At 40.8% G+C, this 16,800-nt stretch overlaps 1 protein-coding gene across 1 annotated transcript; it reads right to left on the bottom strand.

Annotated features, from left to right (window-relative positions):
- Positions 1 to 7,106: 7,106 nt before the first annotated feature.
- Positions 7,107 to 12,341, bottom strand: LOC108290533 (tripartite motif-containing protein 64-like). Its single transcript, XM_017510384.2, has 6 exons — positions 11,931 to 12,341; positions 11,304 to 11,399; positions 10,372 to 10,602; positions 9,572 to 9,594; positions 8,565 to 8,662; positions 7,107 to 7,636 (listed from the first exon to the last, which is right to left on the bottom strand). Exons 1-6 carry the CDS (start codon positions 12,339 to 12,341, stop codon positions 7,143 to 7,145), a joined length of 1,353 nt encoding a protein of 450 aa, XP_017365873.1. The 3' UTR covers positions 7,107 to 7,142.
- Between the last annotated feature and the right edge of the window lie 4,459 nt (positions 12,342 to 16,800).

A 16,800-nucleotide genomic window follows, 5' to 3' on the forward strand; every position in this document is an offset into this window, starting at 1 on the left:
GGCAGAGGGGCAGGCCGGAGGCTGGCTAGAGGGGTGCCCTCCCGGCACCCCGCGCTCCGCGCTGCGCGCTGCGCCCTCTGCCTCGCCCGCCTCCTCCGCCTGGGGCGCACGCGTCGCAGGTATTTCCTGCACCGCCAGCCGCCTGTTCCCCACGCACTGGGGGCTCTCGAGGCAAACGGTTGGGCACACGATGGCCACGGCGGGGCTGTTAGAGGCTCCTGGTCGTCCTGCCCACTTGGTCCGGGGCGCCTCGGTCCTCCGGACCCCGCAGGAGCGCGGCGTCAGCGCGGACGGCACGCAGTCCCGGAGCCTCTGCAGGTGGTTCTGGGAGCCCGCGGGCTAGCGCGCTGTCTCCGGGGCAGACGGCGGCTCCGGCTGATGCTTTTCCCGGAACCGCTCCGGGCAGGGGCGCTCCAGCAGCCTGTGCATGAGGCGGACGTGTAAGTGCCCACTCCTGCCGCGACGTCCCACGGCGGGTCCCTCGTGCGAACATGGCCCCTGCTAGCATCAGGGCTCGGAGGCAATCCGTTGGACCCTGCATGGCAGCTTTCAAAAGGGCGCTGAACCCAAACGCGTCCCTCCGTTCAAGGTTAAGACTGCGGACATAGTTCAACAAGTAGGGGTGATGACAGCGTGCCCTGATTGGGTCCGAACAGCCTCTTCAGTAACAGCGCAGGAAAGTCATGGACAGATGCTCAGTTGCTTTCTTCATTTTCGCTTTAATTCCATGATGCCTCTGTGCCCTTCTGACAACATCCCTCCTGGGGTCTGTGGCTCTGCTGCTCTTCAGTGCCCAGAGAGAGGGGTCCCTGGCCGTCATCAGGCATGAAAACCTCAAAGCTCGCTTCCTCACCGTGGGGTCCCTGGGCCAGCGGCATCAGCCTCACCGCGAAATCTGTGGATCAGCCCATTCTTGCTCCCTACCCCAGGTCTATTCAAAGCAAGACTCCAGGGGCAGGGCCTGGCAGCCTGTGTTTCCACCAGATCTGTGTTAAAGCTCGGAGGAGCCAGCCCAGGCTATGCTAACGCCGGAAGCGCAAGGTTGAGAGCCAGTGTCTATTGCACCCGTGCCCACGGGGCTGGGGCAGCTCCTGCCTGCGGCTGTGATCAGAGCTGTGTTCTCCTCGCTGTCTTGCCGGTTGACATCAACGTGGGGGCACTCAGCTACGGCCACCACAGATCCAAAAACCAGTGGTAACAGGCGATAATAAGGCTGGTGCGGCCATTGCGGTTATTCTCCTGAGCCACCTCGACGCTCACCCCATGCGGCACCAGCGGCCGCAGCAGCACCCCCGCCTCCGTGACGCCCTCCAGGACGCTCTCCGCGCTCTCGGCGCGGTGCTCCTCCTCGTCCGGGAAAGAGTAGAAAGAGTCATCCAAGGCGATGCTGTCGGCGTAATGCCAGTTCCAGACGTCCTGGAACACTTCATAGTCAGCACTGGAGTCCTCGACCTGCGCTCCCCGGGGTGGGAATGGCGGTGCCGGGGTCATGCAGCGCCTCCTGCCACCTTCCGGTGGTGTCCAGATCAGCGGCACCCATGCGGCGGTGGGGTGGGGGGATAAGGGTGGGAACCGGGGCGGGCAGGGAGAGTGGGGTGAGAGGCGCAGGCTGAGGTCCCTACTTTTGGCTTCTGTGTCCCGAGAGAAGCCATGGCTTACTCTCTCCAACCCGGCGGAAACCAACCTTCCTATATGATTAAGTTTGTTTTTAATTTTAATTTTCTAAATTACTTCTGATTTCGAGATTAAAAATTAAACAATTTTCCATTTTATGCTCTTTTAAATTTTTCACATTTTAACGCTTTTGTTCTTTTGTATATTTTAATTATTGTAATTTATATCCTCAGTTATTATGGAAAATTTTTATAAAAGTATTGTTTACATAAAAAAGATTATATGAACTACTACTTATTCCCTCCTCTATCTCAAATATGGACTTTAATTAAACTCTAATATTTTAGAACACTTAATGTTTTGAGACTTTTGTTACTTATGTGACATTATAACTATTATTCTTCACTCTTCTAGTGAATTTTTTTTTTTTTTTTTTTTTTTTTTTGAAACAGAATTTCGCTCTTGTTACCCAGGCTGGAGTGCAATGGCGCGATCTCGGCTCACCGCAACCTCCGCCTCCCGGGTTCAGGCAATTCTCCTGCCCCAGCCTCCTGAGTCGCTGGGATTACAGGCATGCGCCACCATGCCCAGCTAATTTTTTGTATTTTTAGTAGAGACGGGGTTTCACCATGTTGACCAGGATGGTCTCGATCTCTTGACCTCGTGATCCACCCGCCTCGGCCTCCCACAGTGCTGGGATTACAGGCTTGAGCCACTGCGCCCAGCCTCTAGTGAATTTTTAATGTCATTCAAAGGGTACATCTTTCTATACTGAGAATTAAACATAGTTCTCAAAGTGTTCTTCTGAGATATTTAGAAGCTCATTCACAGTATTCCACCTTCCACTGGCATGTTCTCCTTTCCATCTAATGCATACTTCCCCCCACAAAGTCCCCATGTTATATTCCTTATTCACCCTCCATTCAAGATGTGATTTTATTTATTTATTGAGACAAAGTCTCACTCAGTCTGTCGCCCCGGCTACAGTGCAGTGACATGCTCTCCCCTCACTGCAATCTCTGTCTCCCAGGTTCAAGTGATTCTCCTCCTTCAGCCTCCTCAGTAGCTGGGATTACAGGCATTTTCCATCATGCCTTGCTAATTTTTGTATGTTAAGTAGAGACAAGGTTTTACCATTTTGGCCAGGCTAGTCTTGAACTCCTGACCTCAATTCATCGGCCTTCCTAGGCCTCCCAAAATGCTGGGATTACAAAAACAGCAACTAAATCCTGGAATGATGACTAGGAACTTGCCTAGAATCTACAGTGATTATCCTCCTTATAACAAAGCAGAAAGCCTCCCTCAGAATTATCTGGGCTGTCATCACTCATTGTCCAGACCTGGTAACAGACTCCTGTAACCCAGAGCTGAAAGTCTCAAATGTGCTCCTCCAATAATGAAGTAGAAGGCCTGAGATTCCACGTAATAGTATCCTTGAGTCCCTGGAGATTTTTAAGTTTCAAGAATACATAGATCCTATGAACTTTATGTTTTCTAAATCTCAGATTATGTGAGGTGTTTGGACAAAGTAACTTCAATAGTGATATCCACCATTGGATATCAATATAAAGAAAATCGATATAAAGAATCAATATCAGAAAATCAATATAAAGAATTATAATCTCAAAGTCCAGAATGAGAAAAAGATGTTTTCATATAGCCTCCTTGTAACTGTCTGATTTTTCTGTAGATATAAGTACTAGAGGACAAGCTTTGCCTGATGTAGCTGGCCTAGACATATGTAGATGCATTAATTGTGGAAGGAAGAATTATGCCTTTCGGGATGGCTACATAAAATATTGAGTTGCTGAATTGAGACAAGTTCTCACTCTGTCACCCAGTTTGGAGTGCAATAGCGCAGTCAGAGCTCACTGCATTCTCAGACTCCTGGACTCAAGCAATCCTCCCAACTCAGCCTCCTGAGAGCTGGGACAACAGGTGCACACCACCACGCAAGGCTAATTTCCTTTTCCGTTTTGGTAGACATAAAGTCTTACTATGTTGCCCATGCTGATCTCAAACTCCTGGCCTCAAGTGATTTTTCTGCCCTTGGCCTCCCAAAGAGCTAGGATAATAAGTATGGCCACTGTACCCAGATTTAGATCACATTTTTTAATACACATAGCTTTCCAACTAAAAATATTTTATTACAATTCTCTTAATTCAGCAAAGCAATATTGTTACTGACCCAGTCTTCACTTAATTTCAGATTACATACAAGAACACAATTACCTTTATTTTTAATCTTATGTTTTATTTTATATTTTCAATATGTTGTTTGAGATACATATACATAATGAAGTGATTACTATAATCAGGCAGATTAACAAATCCATCATATCACTTAGCTATGCTTCTTTTTTATGATAAGAGCACCAAAAATCTAGTCCCTCAGCATATTTCCCAATACAACATAAGATTATAAAAATACCTACAGGATGTACATCAGACTCATTTATTCTACATTATTGCACCTTTACAACTTTTGCCCTTCATCTACCCATTTTCTTCCTACCACTCTAACCAATGTAATCACCTTTCTACTTTCTGTTTCTATGTATTCAATTTTAAGAATGGATTTCAAATACGAGTGAGGCCATAAAGAATTTTTCTCTGTGTGTCTGTCTTATTTCACTTAGGACAACTACCATTTCCATGTCTCCTAAATTTAGTACAGAAATAGAGTACTAGTCAAGGATATGTCTCAGTTTTGTTAGATTATTTTTTCCTGTTTACTCTCTTTGTCAATTTTTTTCTTTTTTCAATTAGAAGAATCAAAATTCTTGAATTAAAAATCCTGTAACCGGGCTATTGATAAATAATTTCTTTTATGGATTAAAAACCCAGGAAGTTCAAGATTTCTGAGTTAATGATTGACAATGTTCTTAGTGGTCTCTCTTTATTTCAATTGTAAGTGAGTCTTGGTGATAATCTAACATAAATCCTGAATGGTGAAGAGAATAAATAAATTAGGTTTCCCTAGGAGCATCAATAGAATAAGAATCTCTTGGTTAAATGGCAAAGAAAATATGCTAAATAGATACAGAAACGCTTTCATCTTCCAAAATCTGAGTCAACTACTAAATGACTGTAAAGTCTCGAATTCTGTCTTTCTGTAAAAGTATATCTAAGCTAAAGTAGAAGAATGTCAGTGATAATTTTTTTTTTTTTGAGAACTAGGAACAAATAAGATAATTAAAGTAGGAGGCATTGACTGTTGCCTAGAGAAGTTTTAGCATCAACAGAAAAGCTCAGGAAACACAGGTGAAAATCAGAAAGGAGTGCTGGGTTGAAGTTCTAAGGGGAATAATTTCATCATCTCAAATCACTTGGAAAAAAGCAGCAAGTCCGAAGGAAGCCGGTGATAAGCTTTCTCTCTGCGAACTCCTGCTATGCTGCATGAACTATGTGGAGGGAGAAGAGAGACAGTTCATATAGAATCTATATGGTATGGAGTAAAAGAATCAGAGCCCATTTCTGATAAGTATTTTCAAAATTTGGAGAATTATTCATATCTAAATCATCCACTGAAAGGACTAAACACAAGTCAGATGTTTCCTTCCACCTAACCCTCAGCTAGCCAGGGTCTGAAAAGGAAAGCACCACGAACCTTGATGGTCATAAAAAGCAGGGTTTACCCACTCTTCAATACTACTAAGACCTGTTGCTAAACTTCAGCAACACCCTATCTTTTTTGTTGAGGTTCTGCTTTGTTTCACTGAACCAATCTCTTGGGTCATTTTCTGTTGTGCCAGTCATTTAATTTTTTTCTAAACCAAATGATAAAAGTAAATATTTTTTGTGTGTAGACAGCATTCCAAGATATATCTCACAACTTGATGTGCCACATGTCTAATTTTGAAACTACTGGTTGGGAACAAAAGTATTGTGAAAAACACCAGGTCATTTCCTTAAAGCCAAATACTCTTGTCCCTCCTACTTTTCTTTCAGGTTTTCTGTGCATGGGACATGGCATAAATGGCAGTTTCTTGCACACAGGGATAAAATTCAGTTTTTAAAGATGCCAATCTTCTTAACCAACTCCTATACTGCTCCAAACAGGTGAGAGGAATTCACCCTCTCAATCATTTCAAATTTGAGGTCTTTGTCAGAACAGACAAGCTGGTGCCTTAGGAGACATAGCTATTACATTCCATTTTACAATTTTCCGTTCTATATCATCTAGATTCTTATTTAAAATGTCAATTAAGTTTGTTGTTTCTACTGCATAAGGAGGTTGATACCACATCATGCTCAGTAAGGAATTAAATGTATATGTCAGTTTTAATAATGACAGTCTCTATTATTCTAAGTCCTGTTCTTGTTCCCCATCATTTTACATAGGAAACTTCATCTTTCAGTAGTTTATACTTAAAAACCTAAGACAATTGAAATCAACCCTATAGAAAAAAGTGATGCTGTAAGTATTTTAAACCCTAATAGTTTTATCTTTGGTTCTGAATCTAAAAATAGATCTATTTGTCATCTTTTGATAGCTATTCATTAGCGTGTTCTATTCTATTTTGCTACTTAAATTTTGGAAAAGTTTCTTAATGTTAGAATAATATTTGTACATATTAATTCCTCTACTTATCCATTTATTCATCTTATTTATTCTGTAATCTATTCTAAAAATTGCATTGGATAACGGTAATAGCAAAGAAGGAAAATACTGTGTTTGCCCCCTTGGAAGTTTCAACCTGGTAGTAATAAGTATAAGAGTTTTTTAATATTGTAGTCTGATATGATATACTCAGAGAGGATGAAAGAGCAGAGCAACCCAGCACTGAAAAACTGAAAAACTATTGTATGAGCTGAAATGTGATTAATAATTAGGATGATAAGAAGTAATACAGTCTGTGAGATCAACTTCATTTGGTCAGAGGTAAAAAGAAAATAGCACTCTGCTTTATTCTTTGTAAGATATCCACCACTTCATTTTCCTACCCTAGTCTGGTTCAAATAAATAAGACAAATGGTTTACAGTGTGTACAAACTTTGAAAACATACTCCCTGAAAAAATATCAGATTAAAAAAGACCCTCGTGTGGTGTGATTTTATTTACCTGAATGCACAAAATAAAACGTAGATTAAGTGTTGTGAAGAAACGGGGGAGGGTGAATGGAGAAGAAATGTTAATGGGTATTGGGATGCTTCTGGAAGTGACAAAAATGCCCAGGCAGCAGATTGTTCTGATGGCTTCAAAAGTGTGATATACTAAAAACCTGTGAATTAAATACATTTGAACAGGACTTTCATGGTAAGTGAATGGGTCTCAACAAACTTGTTACAAAAAAAAGATTATAATTTATGTTCTAGTAAACATTACACAATAATTTATTAAAATAACAATTAACAAAAGTATGCAATCATGGTGGTTATTTCATTTATAACCATAAATTACATTCCATGAAGTTACAATGAGCTCACAGGCTCTCACACATAGACCTCTTTCCTCACATAAGGTTTCAGGACACTATTTGCCTCATTTATGGGAGGTCACAATAAATCATCATGAAACCAAATTTTCATCTGGAACCTAAGCAAAAGAAAGGCCTCAGAGGGGAAGAAAAAGGGGAAGGAGGAAAACCATAGATAAGCGAACCTTGATAAACATCAAAGAAACTCACAGCTCCATTCTCATAATCCAGAAACACCCCAACCCGACCCTGAGGCCTTTGCACATAATGAACTATATGTGGACTGCTAGTGGAGAGACTATACTGATTGCTACTCTTTGAGGAAATTAAAAAGAACATTTCATCAGAATCAATAATGATACTGGTATCTGCTGTCCTGGAATCTTTGCAGACTCCCAGAATCCAGTTGGAAGAGCCGGTCACATCCAGTTCCCAGTAATGCCTGCCGGAGGAGAATGCTTGAGCTCCCCACATGGCAAAGCTCTCCACTCCCGGGGGATCCATGGGTGCACTGCGATGGTCATCTCCAAATATCACTTGTCTCACATCCTCAGAAAGGCTCATGTAGCAGGGTGTCATTTCTCTATTCAGAGCATTATGCACTGCCGAGGAAAAAATACAGTATCAGTGAGGGCTATGAGAGGCAGAGGCTCTGTGGTCCATTTATTCACTTCATTTGATCTTCTTCCAAGAAAATACAGAATAAAAGAAGCCAGGAGAATTCAGCCCCATACATCTATGAAGATGAAATATTACTACAACTCCACAGCACATACAATTATGTATTATTCTTTAAATAACAGAGAAAAAATGTGACGGTATCACTGGGTAAAGTAATGATTCAATAGTTAGACATCTCTGCATAGTTTGTTTCAGGACATATCTAAAATGTTTCTTTTTTTCTTTAGCAGAAAAATCTTCTCGTATTATTTGTCTTTAAGATCATCAATAGGTAGACATCACTTTGTTGTGATGTATTTATTGGAATGTAAATTATCCAATATTTGGTAGAAATTAACACATGTAAAGCAGAAATTTCTGAAAAGAATATTCTGGCTTTACATTTTCCGTTTAGCCCCTGATTCACTCCTGCCCTCTGCTACCTAGACCTGCTCTCTAGAATGGGCCTAACATAGTTAGGCCATGTTCACAGATCCCTCACTTTTCAGTTGTGAGATGTATCTGATGGCATTGCAACTGTCCTGATTATAGGTATTATAGTCATTTTCTTTGTTGATCAAAATGTCCTGAGAGCTAGTGTCTTCATAACTACGTGACCTGAATATTCTTTGTCCTCTTATTCTGCAGATACAATATGTATCTTGTTTCACATTTTTTTCAAACTTTAAGTCATGAAATTGAGTTTTGATCATTGTAATATTACTATGCAGGTAGAGAAGATGCAAATGTTTTAGAAAACTGTGTATTATCTGCATGTCAAAAATCATAAGACTTAAAAGGGAAAAGCCTCAACCAAGGGACACAATAAGGAAAGAAGATGAGGCTGGACTGCCAAGCAGGGGCTATTACCTGTGAAGTTGTTGAGCATGTTTAGGACTCCAGTTATGCCCCATGAAGTAAGCTCTGGGTTCACCAGCTGGGGCTTTTGCATGTGTGCCAAATCAGTCCTGAAAAAAAAAAAAAATGGCCTCAGATATACTTTCAAGCCCAGAGCTAATCGCACATTCGTGCAAAGATATCGTATTTTCCTAGAAGATGTTTCCTCAGAATTCTGCCAGTTTTGGTTAACTGGGTGTACATTCCATTCCATTCTCTTGGGGCCATAAGGATGTTACTTTTTCTAAATTTCACTCACATAAAAACTCAATTTCTCCAGACATATTCTTCTCAGACAGTACACAACTACTAAAGGCATTAAAAGTCATTGCGTATCTCTGTCCATCAGACCCCCTGAGAATATTCAGAAATCATGGAAATATTTCAGAGAGCAGAAAACTCAGACCAAAACCTTTGGGACCTCACTAATGCTAATCTGCATCTAACAGAGAATGTTCCATGAGACACAGGACTTTAATCTTTTGTGCAAAACAAAGGAGTCTAATTCCAGCCTGAGAACCCTGCTGCTGAGAGTCCTGAGGCAATCATTTTCCTGAGGTCTTTCCTACAACTGGATGAATTGTGATGGAGCAGGTCCCGGTCATTGATGCTTTTGGGAACTAACCTCGCTCCTCAGCCCATCCTTAGGAAATCTCCCCGCTACCTCTGTCTTTCTTCCCTCCCAGCCCTCTAGAGTAGAAGACACCGCTATGATTCCTCAGAGTAACTTTTTATAGAGATCTGTGGGTTGGGGCTGGACAGGATGGATGGATGACAAATTGTTTTTAAGTATATTTGAATTCATACGAATTTGAAGATGAAAACTTTCCAGCCAGAGAGGAAAAGACCTCGGGGCCTATTTTGAAACAAAATCAAAAATAGCCACTGAGGATAATGTTAGTAGCTCAAAATGTATACATACACTTCATTAACAAGAGAATTACCTTTTTTGAAATAACATTATTTCAGTGCAAACTCACCTTGCCAATACATGTCCCATATTCTGCAAAGAAATAAAGATAATGTTAATTATGAAAGTATATTCCTTCTACATGTTTTCCCATATTCGTTTCTTTTTGTTTCGGTGTTTTAAGAATGCATATTTCTTATTCCCCTCTAAGGAATCATTCCAGGCTACGTAAATAATAGAACCTCAACTAAGCCATGAAAGGCTTCATCAGTGGACCTTAAGAGGAAAGGAGCTCAGCCAGAGATTGTGGAGTCAAGCAAGGATATCTGCATTTCCAGTGGCATTAATTTTCTAATCTTATTCCCAAGGAAAGGTCAGACCACATGCAACAGCTATTAAAACGAAACAGAGAACCATAATAGAAACAGAGTACACTGACATTGATGAGCAGCTTTTACAAACCTTGCCTAGGCAAGGGGAAAAGCCTCAATGTCTTCAGCAAATCACTGTTGTATGGGACATCAGAGAGTGAGGAGGATAAATAATACAATAAATAAATAATAAATGGAGTATTAGTAGCCTTCCCATGGCCCAGAGTTCTGCTGACTTTGGATAACCTCTCTGTGTGGATAGTACTCCTTATTTTACTGAAGAGAAGTTTTTCAGATGTTATCTGCTACAACGGCAAGAACTTCCCAAAGATTACCAAAGTATGCAGTAATAAATGACTGGACAAATGCAATCATGGGCGTCAGAGAGCATGTGCCACTTAGCTAACAGTAGTGATATATGCAGGTGGCACTTCCACGTCCTGGCAGCATTGCCCAGCAAAGGCTTCCTGTCTCTGAAGATGCGCCCCCCCCCCCTCACCTGGGGCAGCTCCGTGTCAGGCATGTGGCACATCTCCCACAGCTCTCTGTACTTGTCTTTCATCCTTCCTAAATGCTCAGCAATTCTCACTTGACTGCTTTGCAGTTGTTGGAAAAGCTCTTTTCCTTCTCTGTCCAGTGCTTGCAGATGAAGTTGTTCCTCCTCTTCAAGAAATTGATGCATCTTTAGATATTGAATCTTGATTATTGCCTTCCTTAAATTCACATAATTCTGCAGAGACATTTGGTTAAAAGGATTACATGTTGTCACTCTCACAGAAAATGGCAAATAATTATATTCTGGGTATAATCAAGCAGTTTGATAAGTTTTCTGCCTCACTCTTGCAAAGAGTCTTGAGTAGTTACTATTTATTCTGTCCATTTTTTTCCAGTGTCCCTATTCTCTCTCCCTGTTTAAATCAAAACCTACATAAAGACTCCTAGTTTCTCTCCCTGTCATGCTTCTTCACAGTTCTTACCAAGTCAGTGATTTCCCTGATTAATCGTCTGCCTTTTAGGTTTTTTCCAAGCTTGATTCGCCTGAATGTTAAAAAAGCCTTTAGCCTTACATTATATTATGCAGATGGATTTTTTTAACTATATTTTTCTTCTATATACTATTATATTACCTTCCTCTTCCTCACACTCAACCTTAGTAAAATGTTGTCTCTTTTCCAGTGTCTGAAAAGGTTGATACCAACCTTCAAATTTGAGCTAGGATCCATAACATACCATTTAGCCAATATACTAAAATTATTTGGCTAGCTTGTGTGGGCTTCTCTGTTTGTGATTATTATTATATCAGTTGAAATCACCACATTTTTGTGGGATGAAATCACTATCTTTTAAGTGGTAATTTGAATTTAGCTAAAAATTATAAGCCAGTATTGTGTTTATTTGCATAAAAACAAAAGGAACCATTTTCATTCTTACCTCTATTGAATGAGTTTTGCGAATTTCCTGATTTAGATTGTCTTGTGTTCCTTGATTGATTTTCCATAAATAGTCCATTTCCTTTATGAGTTTCTCCTGCAAAATAAACAGGAAGCTTAGAAATAATGAAGACAGTATAGTAGATTTCATCTTCTTACCTAAAAAAGAAAGGCTGTAGTTGAAAGAATCATAAATTTTAGAGTAGAGTGGTCAGAATGTTCCATGTTAGACAAATTTGGTTCTAACGATTTCAAAGTGAAAAGTGATGGAAACATAATAGAGAGTTGTAAGGGACCCTTCAGATAATAGCCTCAATTTTTGGAGAAACTGGCTTTTATATCAACTGACTTTGAAAAGTGTTTTGGTGTTGGTCACCTCCTACCTACTCCATTCCACACATTTGAACAATGTTTCTAAGGAAATCTGCTTTAGTGAAGGCTCAACACAGCTTTGATTAGAGTGTCAAATTAGTCAGCAACATTAAAAGGACACATTTCTGTCTTATGATTGACATGCAGTAATCACCACCTCCACCATCGGCATTCTCATCACCATCAATATAATAGGCCCTCATCTTTGTGATTTAAGTTTCTGTAGATTTCAAACTGCCTTAGAGGTGTCACGTACCCTGCATTCTTCCGCATCCCATCCTATTGGGCTGTGGCTGTGAGCCAGGTGCTCCAGTGACTCAGAGCTGGGCCTACAGAGCGGTCTCTTTGTAGCCCCACCAAAGAGCTCCTTGGTCTCTTCATGTGGTACACAGATCATGTCTGAGCTGTCGATGTTTCTCTGAGCTCTGGTCTGTCTGGCAAGAGACGCCAGCTTCTTGAGGGCCACGTTGGTTTTGAAGTTGGACTTCTCTGATATTTCTCTGCAGGCAGGACAACGCATTGGTGCTTTGCCTTCTTCCCAGCAGAGGAAGAGGCAGGGCCTGCAAAAGTTGTGCCCACAGGCAATGGTGACCGGGTCTATGAAGTAGTCCAGGCAAATGGTGCAAGTGACCTCATTCTGGAAGGCTTGCCGGCTGGCTGAATCCATGTCTCTGAAAATTACAAAAAAAAAGAAAAAATCTGAGAATTTCTCTCTTATTTGTATTTGCCATGACGATAGGGAAAATAAGGCCAGTAGACAATTTCCTTGGTCTACTTGAGCTCTGTCCAATCTATTCAAAAACATAGCTCCAGCACAAACTGAGACATAGTAAATGCAAACATGCTGGATTTATGAAGTTATTCCTCCATAGCCATTAAAGATCGGGTTCAGGGCTCCCTGAGGTACCAAAATCCTAAGATGTTCAGGTCTCTTATTAGAAAATGGTGTAGGATTTGCATGTAACCTAAACCTAGCCTCCTGAATACTTTATCTCTAGATGACTTTGAATGCCTAATACAATGTAAATGCTGTATAAATATCTGTAATGCCATACTCTTCAGAAACAGCAAGAAGACTGTTAAAAAATATGTACATGTTTAGCTGAGCGCAGTCGCTCAATCCTCTAATCCTGGCACTTTGGGAGCCCAAGGTGGGTGGATCAAGAGGTCCATCCTAGCTAACACGGTGAAACCCAATCTCTACTAAAAATACAAAGAATTAACAGGGTGTGTTGGCACATGCCTGTAGTCTCAACTACTTGGAGGCTGAGGCAGGAGAATCTCTTGAACCCAGGAGGCAGAGGTTGCAGTGGGCCAAGATCTAGCCACTGCACTCCAGCATGGGCAACAGAGCAAAACTAAAAAAAAAAAAAAAAAAAAAATCCAAAAAAAACATGTTCAGTACAGCCGCTTTTTCTTCCTGTAAATCTTTTTTATGAGATTAGTTGAATCCATGGATATAAAACCCATTAATATAAAGATTCAACTGTGATTAAAATGAAAAAATGAGAGGAAAGTCCTCATGGTATTATTGTTAAACAAGCCATGCTCTCAATTATTCCCAATTACTTAGACACGCTTAAATCCGGGGAAGAGGGTAAAAGTTGGGATGATTCATGAGTCACCTATATAAGCTGATTAACAAAGAAGCACATTCTGAATCTCTTCCTGTCGCTGTTATTCTCTCTCTCTCAAGGATTCCATGGTGATCATATACAAAGACACTTAGTATCTATGCTATTATTCTATACTCCATGCCTCCAAACTCACCCATGAAGTCTTCTTAGACAATTACAAATGAAGTAGATTTTATCTAAGATTGATTAATCAATCAAAGTGGACTTCAACTGTCAACTCCTAAAATTATCATTTGTCGAATTTGTCTTTAATAGCAGAACTCTTCCTATCAATATAGTTAATGCAAATAATATCTATCTATTTAGAAAATTTGTTTCCATAGTCAATTCACATTATCAGAGACAACACTTTCACATCCTGAAATAGTGAGCATTTAAATTATAATAGCAAGAATTACACGGTGAAACCCCATCTACTAAAAACACAAAAATTAGCTGGGCGTGGTGGCGCGCGCCTCTAGTCCAAGCTACGCGGAAGGCTGAGGCAGGAGAATTGCTTGAACCTGGGAGGTGGAGGTTGCAGTGAGCCGAGATCGCGCCACTGCCCTCCAGCCTGACGCCTGGCGACGGAACAAGACACTGACTCAAAATAATAATAATAATGATCATCATCATCATCATCTTCTAAAATAACAAAAAGTGAAGATATGTATTCGGTTTTCTGCTCTAAACTAGAAACTCCAGAAATGCAGTTAATGGAAGCATGGCCACCAATTCACCTTTCCCCGTAGTGATGGGGAGGCGCAGTCTCTTGGGACCCCTTACCAGTTGGTTAGATCTATTTTCTTTCTTTTTGTAGTTATTGTTGAGACAGAGTCTCACTCTGTCACCCAGGCTGGAGTGCAGTCGCACAATCTCAGCTTACTGCAACCTCCTCCTTCCAGGTTCAAGCAATTCTCCTGCCTCAGCTTTCCAAGTAGCTAGTATTACAGGCGCCGGCGACCATGCCAGGATAATTTTTTGTGTGTTTTCAGTAGAGATGGGGTTTCACCATGTTGACCAGACTAGTTTCTAACTCCTTCCCTCAAAAGATCTGCCAGCCTCAGCCTCCCAAAATACTAGGACTACAAGCATGAGCTGGCGCGTTAGGCTGGTTACATCTGTTTTCAACAGCTTTCAAGAGTAGTCTGCAAACTGAAAATTGTGAAGAGACAGCAAATAGGACTTTTGCAACTAGAATATTCAAAGCAATTCAACATTTTTAAGTTTTGCTGTGCTGTATATTATAGCTATTACTATATACCCACATTTTAGTGAACATTTTAGGTATTGGATGGGTTCTATCATTGCACGAAACTGTGTAGAGATATCTTTTCACATTTAAAAAAATCTAACAATACAGAAAATAGTCACATAAAAAAATCAAATAAAAAGGGAACACAAACAGTATGTTACAGACTGAATATACTTGATTTTGATTTGATGTAAAATCGCTAGGACAGCTGCTTGTTTGCTTAGAAAAGACTCAAGCATGCTGACAGGTAAATTAAAGTATTTTTAAGAGAAAAAGCAAACATGATGGGTTTACTGTAAATTTGAGACTCACAAGGCTACTGCGAACAGTCTATTTCTAGAAGCTCTGTCGATATCCCGATGAGAAGTAACTCCTGGTGCTCGAAAGCCCAGCAGCCGCAAATCCAGTGGATCCTCACTGAAGGAGAAGTTTCTGGACAAGCATCCTTTTATAGTGCATGGGCCCTCCCAAGACCACACCCACTTCCTGAAATTGTTTAGGTGGCACAGAAAGGGGTAAATTGGCTGATTAAATTTATAAAGGACAGAAAACCACACCTGGGGGCTGAAAGCTCTACAGACAAGTTTGGAATGAGATACCAGAAAGAAGTTGACTTAACACAGATTGTTCAAAGAAATATTTTAAGTCAAATAATTATTTCATTAAATGTTTTTATTTTTCACATGCTAACTTTTTTTTTTCCTTTTTTTTTTTTTTTTGAGACGGTGTCTCACTCTGTCACTCAATTTGGAGTGCAATGCTTTATCTTGGCTCACTGAAACCTCCAACCCCTGGGTTCAAGTGATTCTCTCGCCTTAGTCTCCCAAGTAGCTGAGATTACAGGTGCCTGCCATTATGCCCAGCTAATTTTTGGATTTTTAGTAGAGAAGGGGTTTCACCATGTTTGCCCAGCTGCTCTGGAACTCCTGACCTCAGGTCACGACCCTCCCTCCTCGGCCTCCCAAAGTGCTGGGATTACAGGTGTGAGCCACCATGCCTGGCTGCATGCTAACTTTTAAAATGTTATTTCTTACTCTGAGTTTTAAAATTTTAATTGCTTAAGTGTTAAGTCGTTATTTATCTGAATATGTCCAAAAATAAAACATTAACTGGGATTACCAACACATCTGTACTGTGTAAGTCTCCTGTTAAAAAAAGCGTATCAAGGAATTCAATTGTGTTTCACACAGTTGTATATATAATGGTCGGTGAAATTAGTTGTATCAACCTTTTTTCTTATTTTTACTATTTTATGACCATTTCATAATGATTGTTTTATATAAAAATAACATGCTTTTTCGATTCATACACCTTTTTACATAATTTTAAAGCAGATACTTTACATATATGTGTACATAAATGTATACAACAATGTATGTATTCATACTTTAAAAATGAAGTAATAATTATTCACACTATAAAAATTATTTAATAATTATATAATAATGATAATTATATAATTGTTATTATTACTGTTTTTTGAGATAGAGTCTCCCTCTGTCACTCAGGATGGAGTGCAATGGCATGATTTTGGTTCACTGCAACATCTGCCTCCCCGATTCAAGCAATTCGCCTGCCTCAGCCTCCCAAGTAGCTGGAATTACAGGTGTCTGCCACTGCACCTGGCTAGAGCTTTCTAGACTTTCTCTGCTGCTCAAGCTGGGATAAGGAGTGCCAGTTAACATAGGAGGGAATCCTATGTCCCACAGTTGCTGACAGACCCTGGAAGCCTTCATCTGGAGCATGAGGAGCAGGAGAAATATCCCTTCTGGAGTGGAGGCCAAGAGTGTCCTTAAATTCTTACATCACAATGAAAGTGAATCAGCTAGAGGCTTTGGCTCACGCCTGTAATCGTAACAGTTTTGTAGGTAAAGGCAGGCGGGTTACTTGAGGTCAGGCGTTCCAGACGAATCTGGCCAACATGGTGAAACCCCCTCTCTTCTAAAAATGCCAAAAAGTTAGCCAGGCGTGGCAGGGGGCACCTGTAATCCAGCTACTTGGCAGGCTGAGGCAGGAGAATTGCTTGAACCTGCGAGTCGGAGGTAGCAGTGAGCTGAGATCACTTCACTACACCCCAGCCTGGGCGACAGAGCAAGAATCCCACCCCCCGCCAAAAAAAAAAAAAATCTGATCGGAAGAAACCTAATCATCTATGTCAACGCCCACCTACGCCGGTGAAATCCAACCAATTAGAGGAAAGGGGTGTGGTCTTCAGAGATGTATAAAAGGACACTTCAGGAGCCAAGCTCATTCTT

The sequence above is a fragment of the Cebus imitator genome, unplaced genomic scaffold (genome assembly GCF_001604975.1).
Source record: "Cebus imitator isolate Cc_AM_T3 unplaced genomic scaffold, Cebus_imitator-1.0 Scaffold438, whole genome shotgun sequence".
Lineage (NCBI taxonomy): Eukaryota > Metazoa > Chordata > Mammalia > Primates > Cebidae > Cebus > Cebus imitator.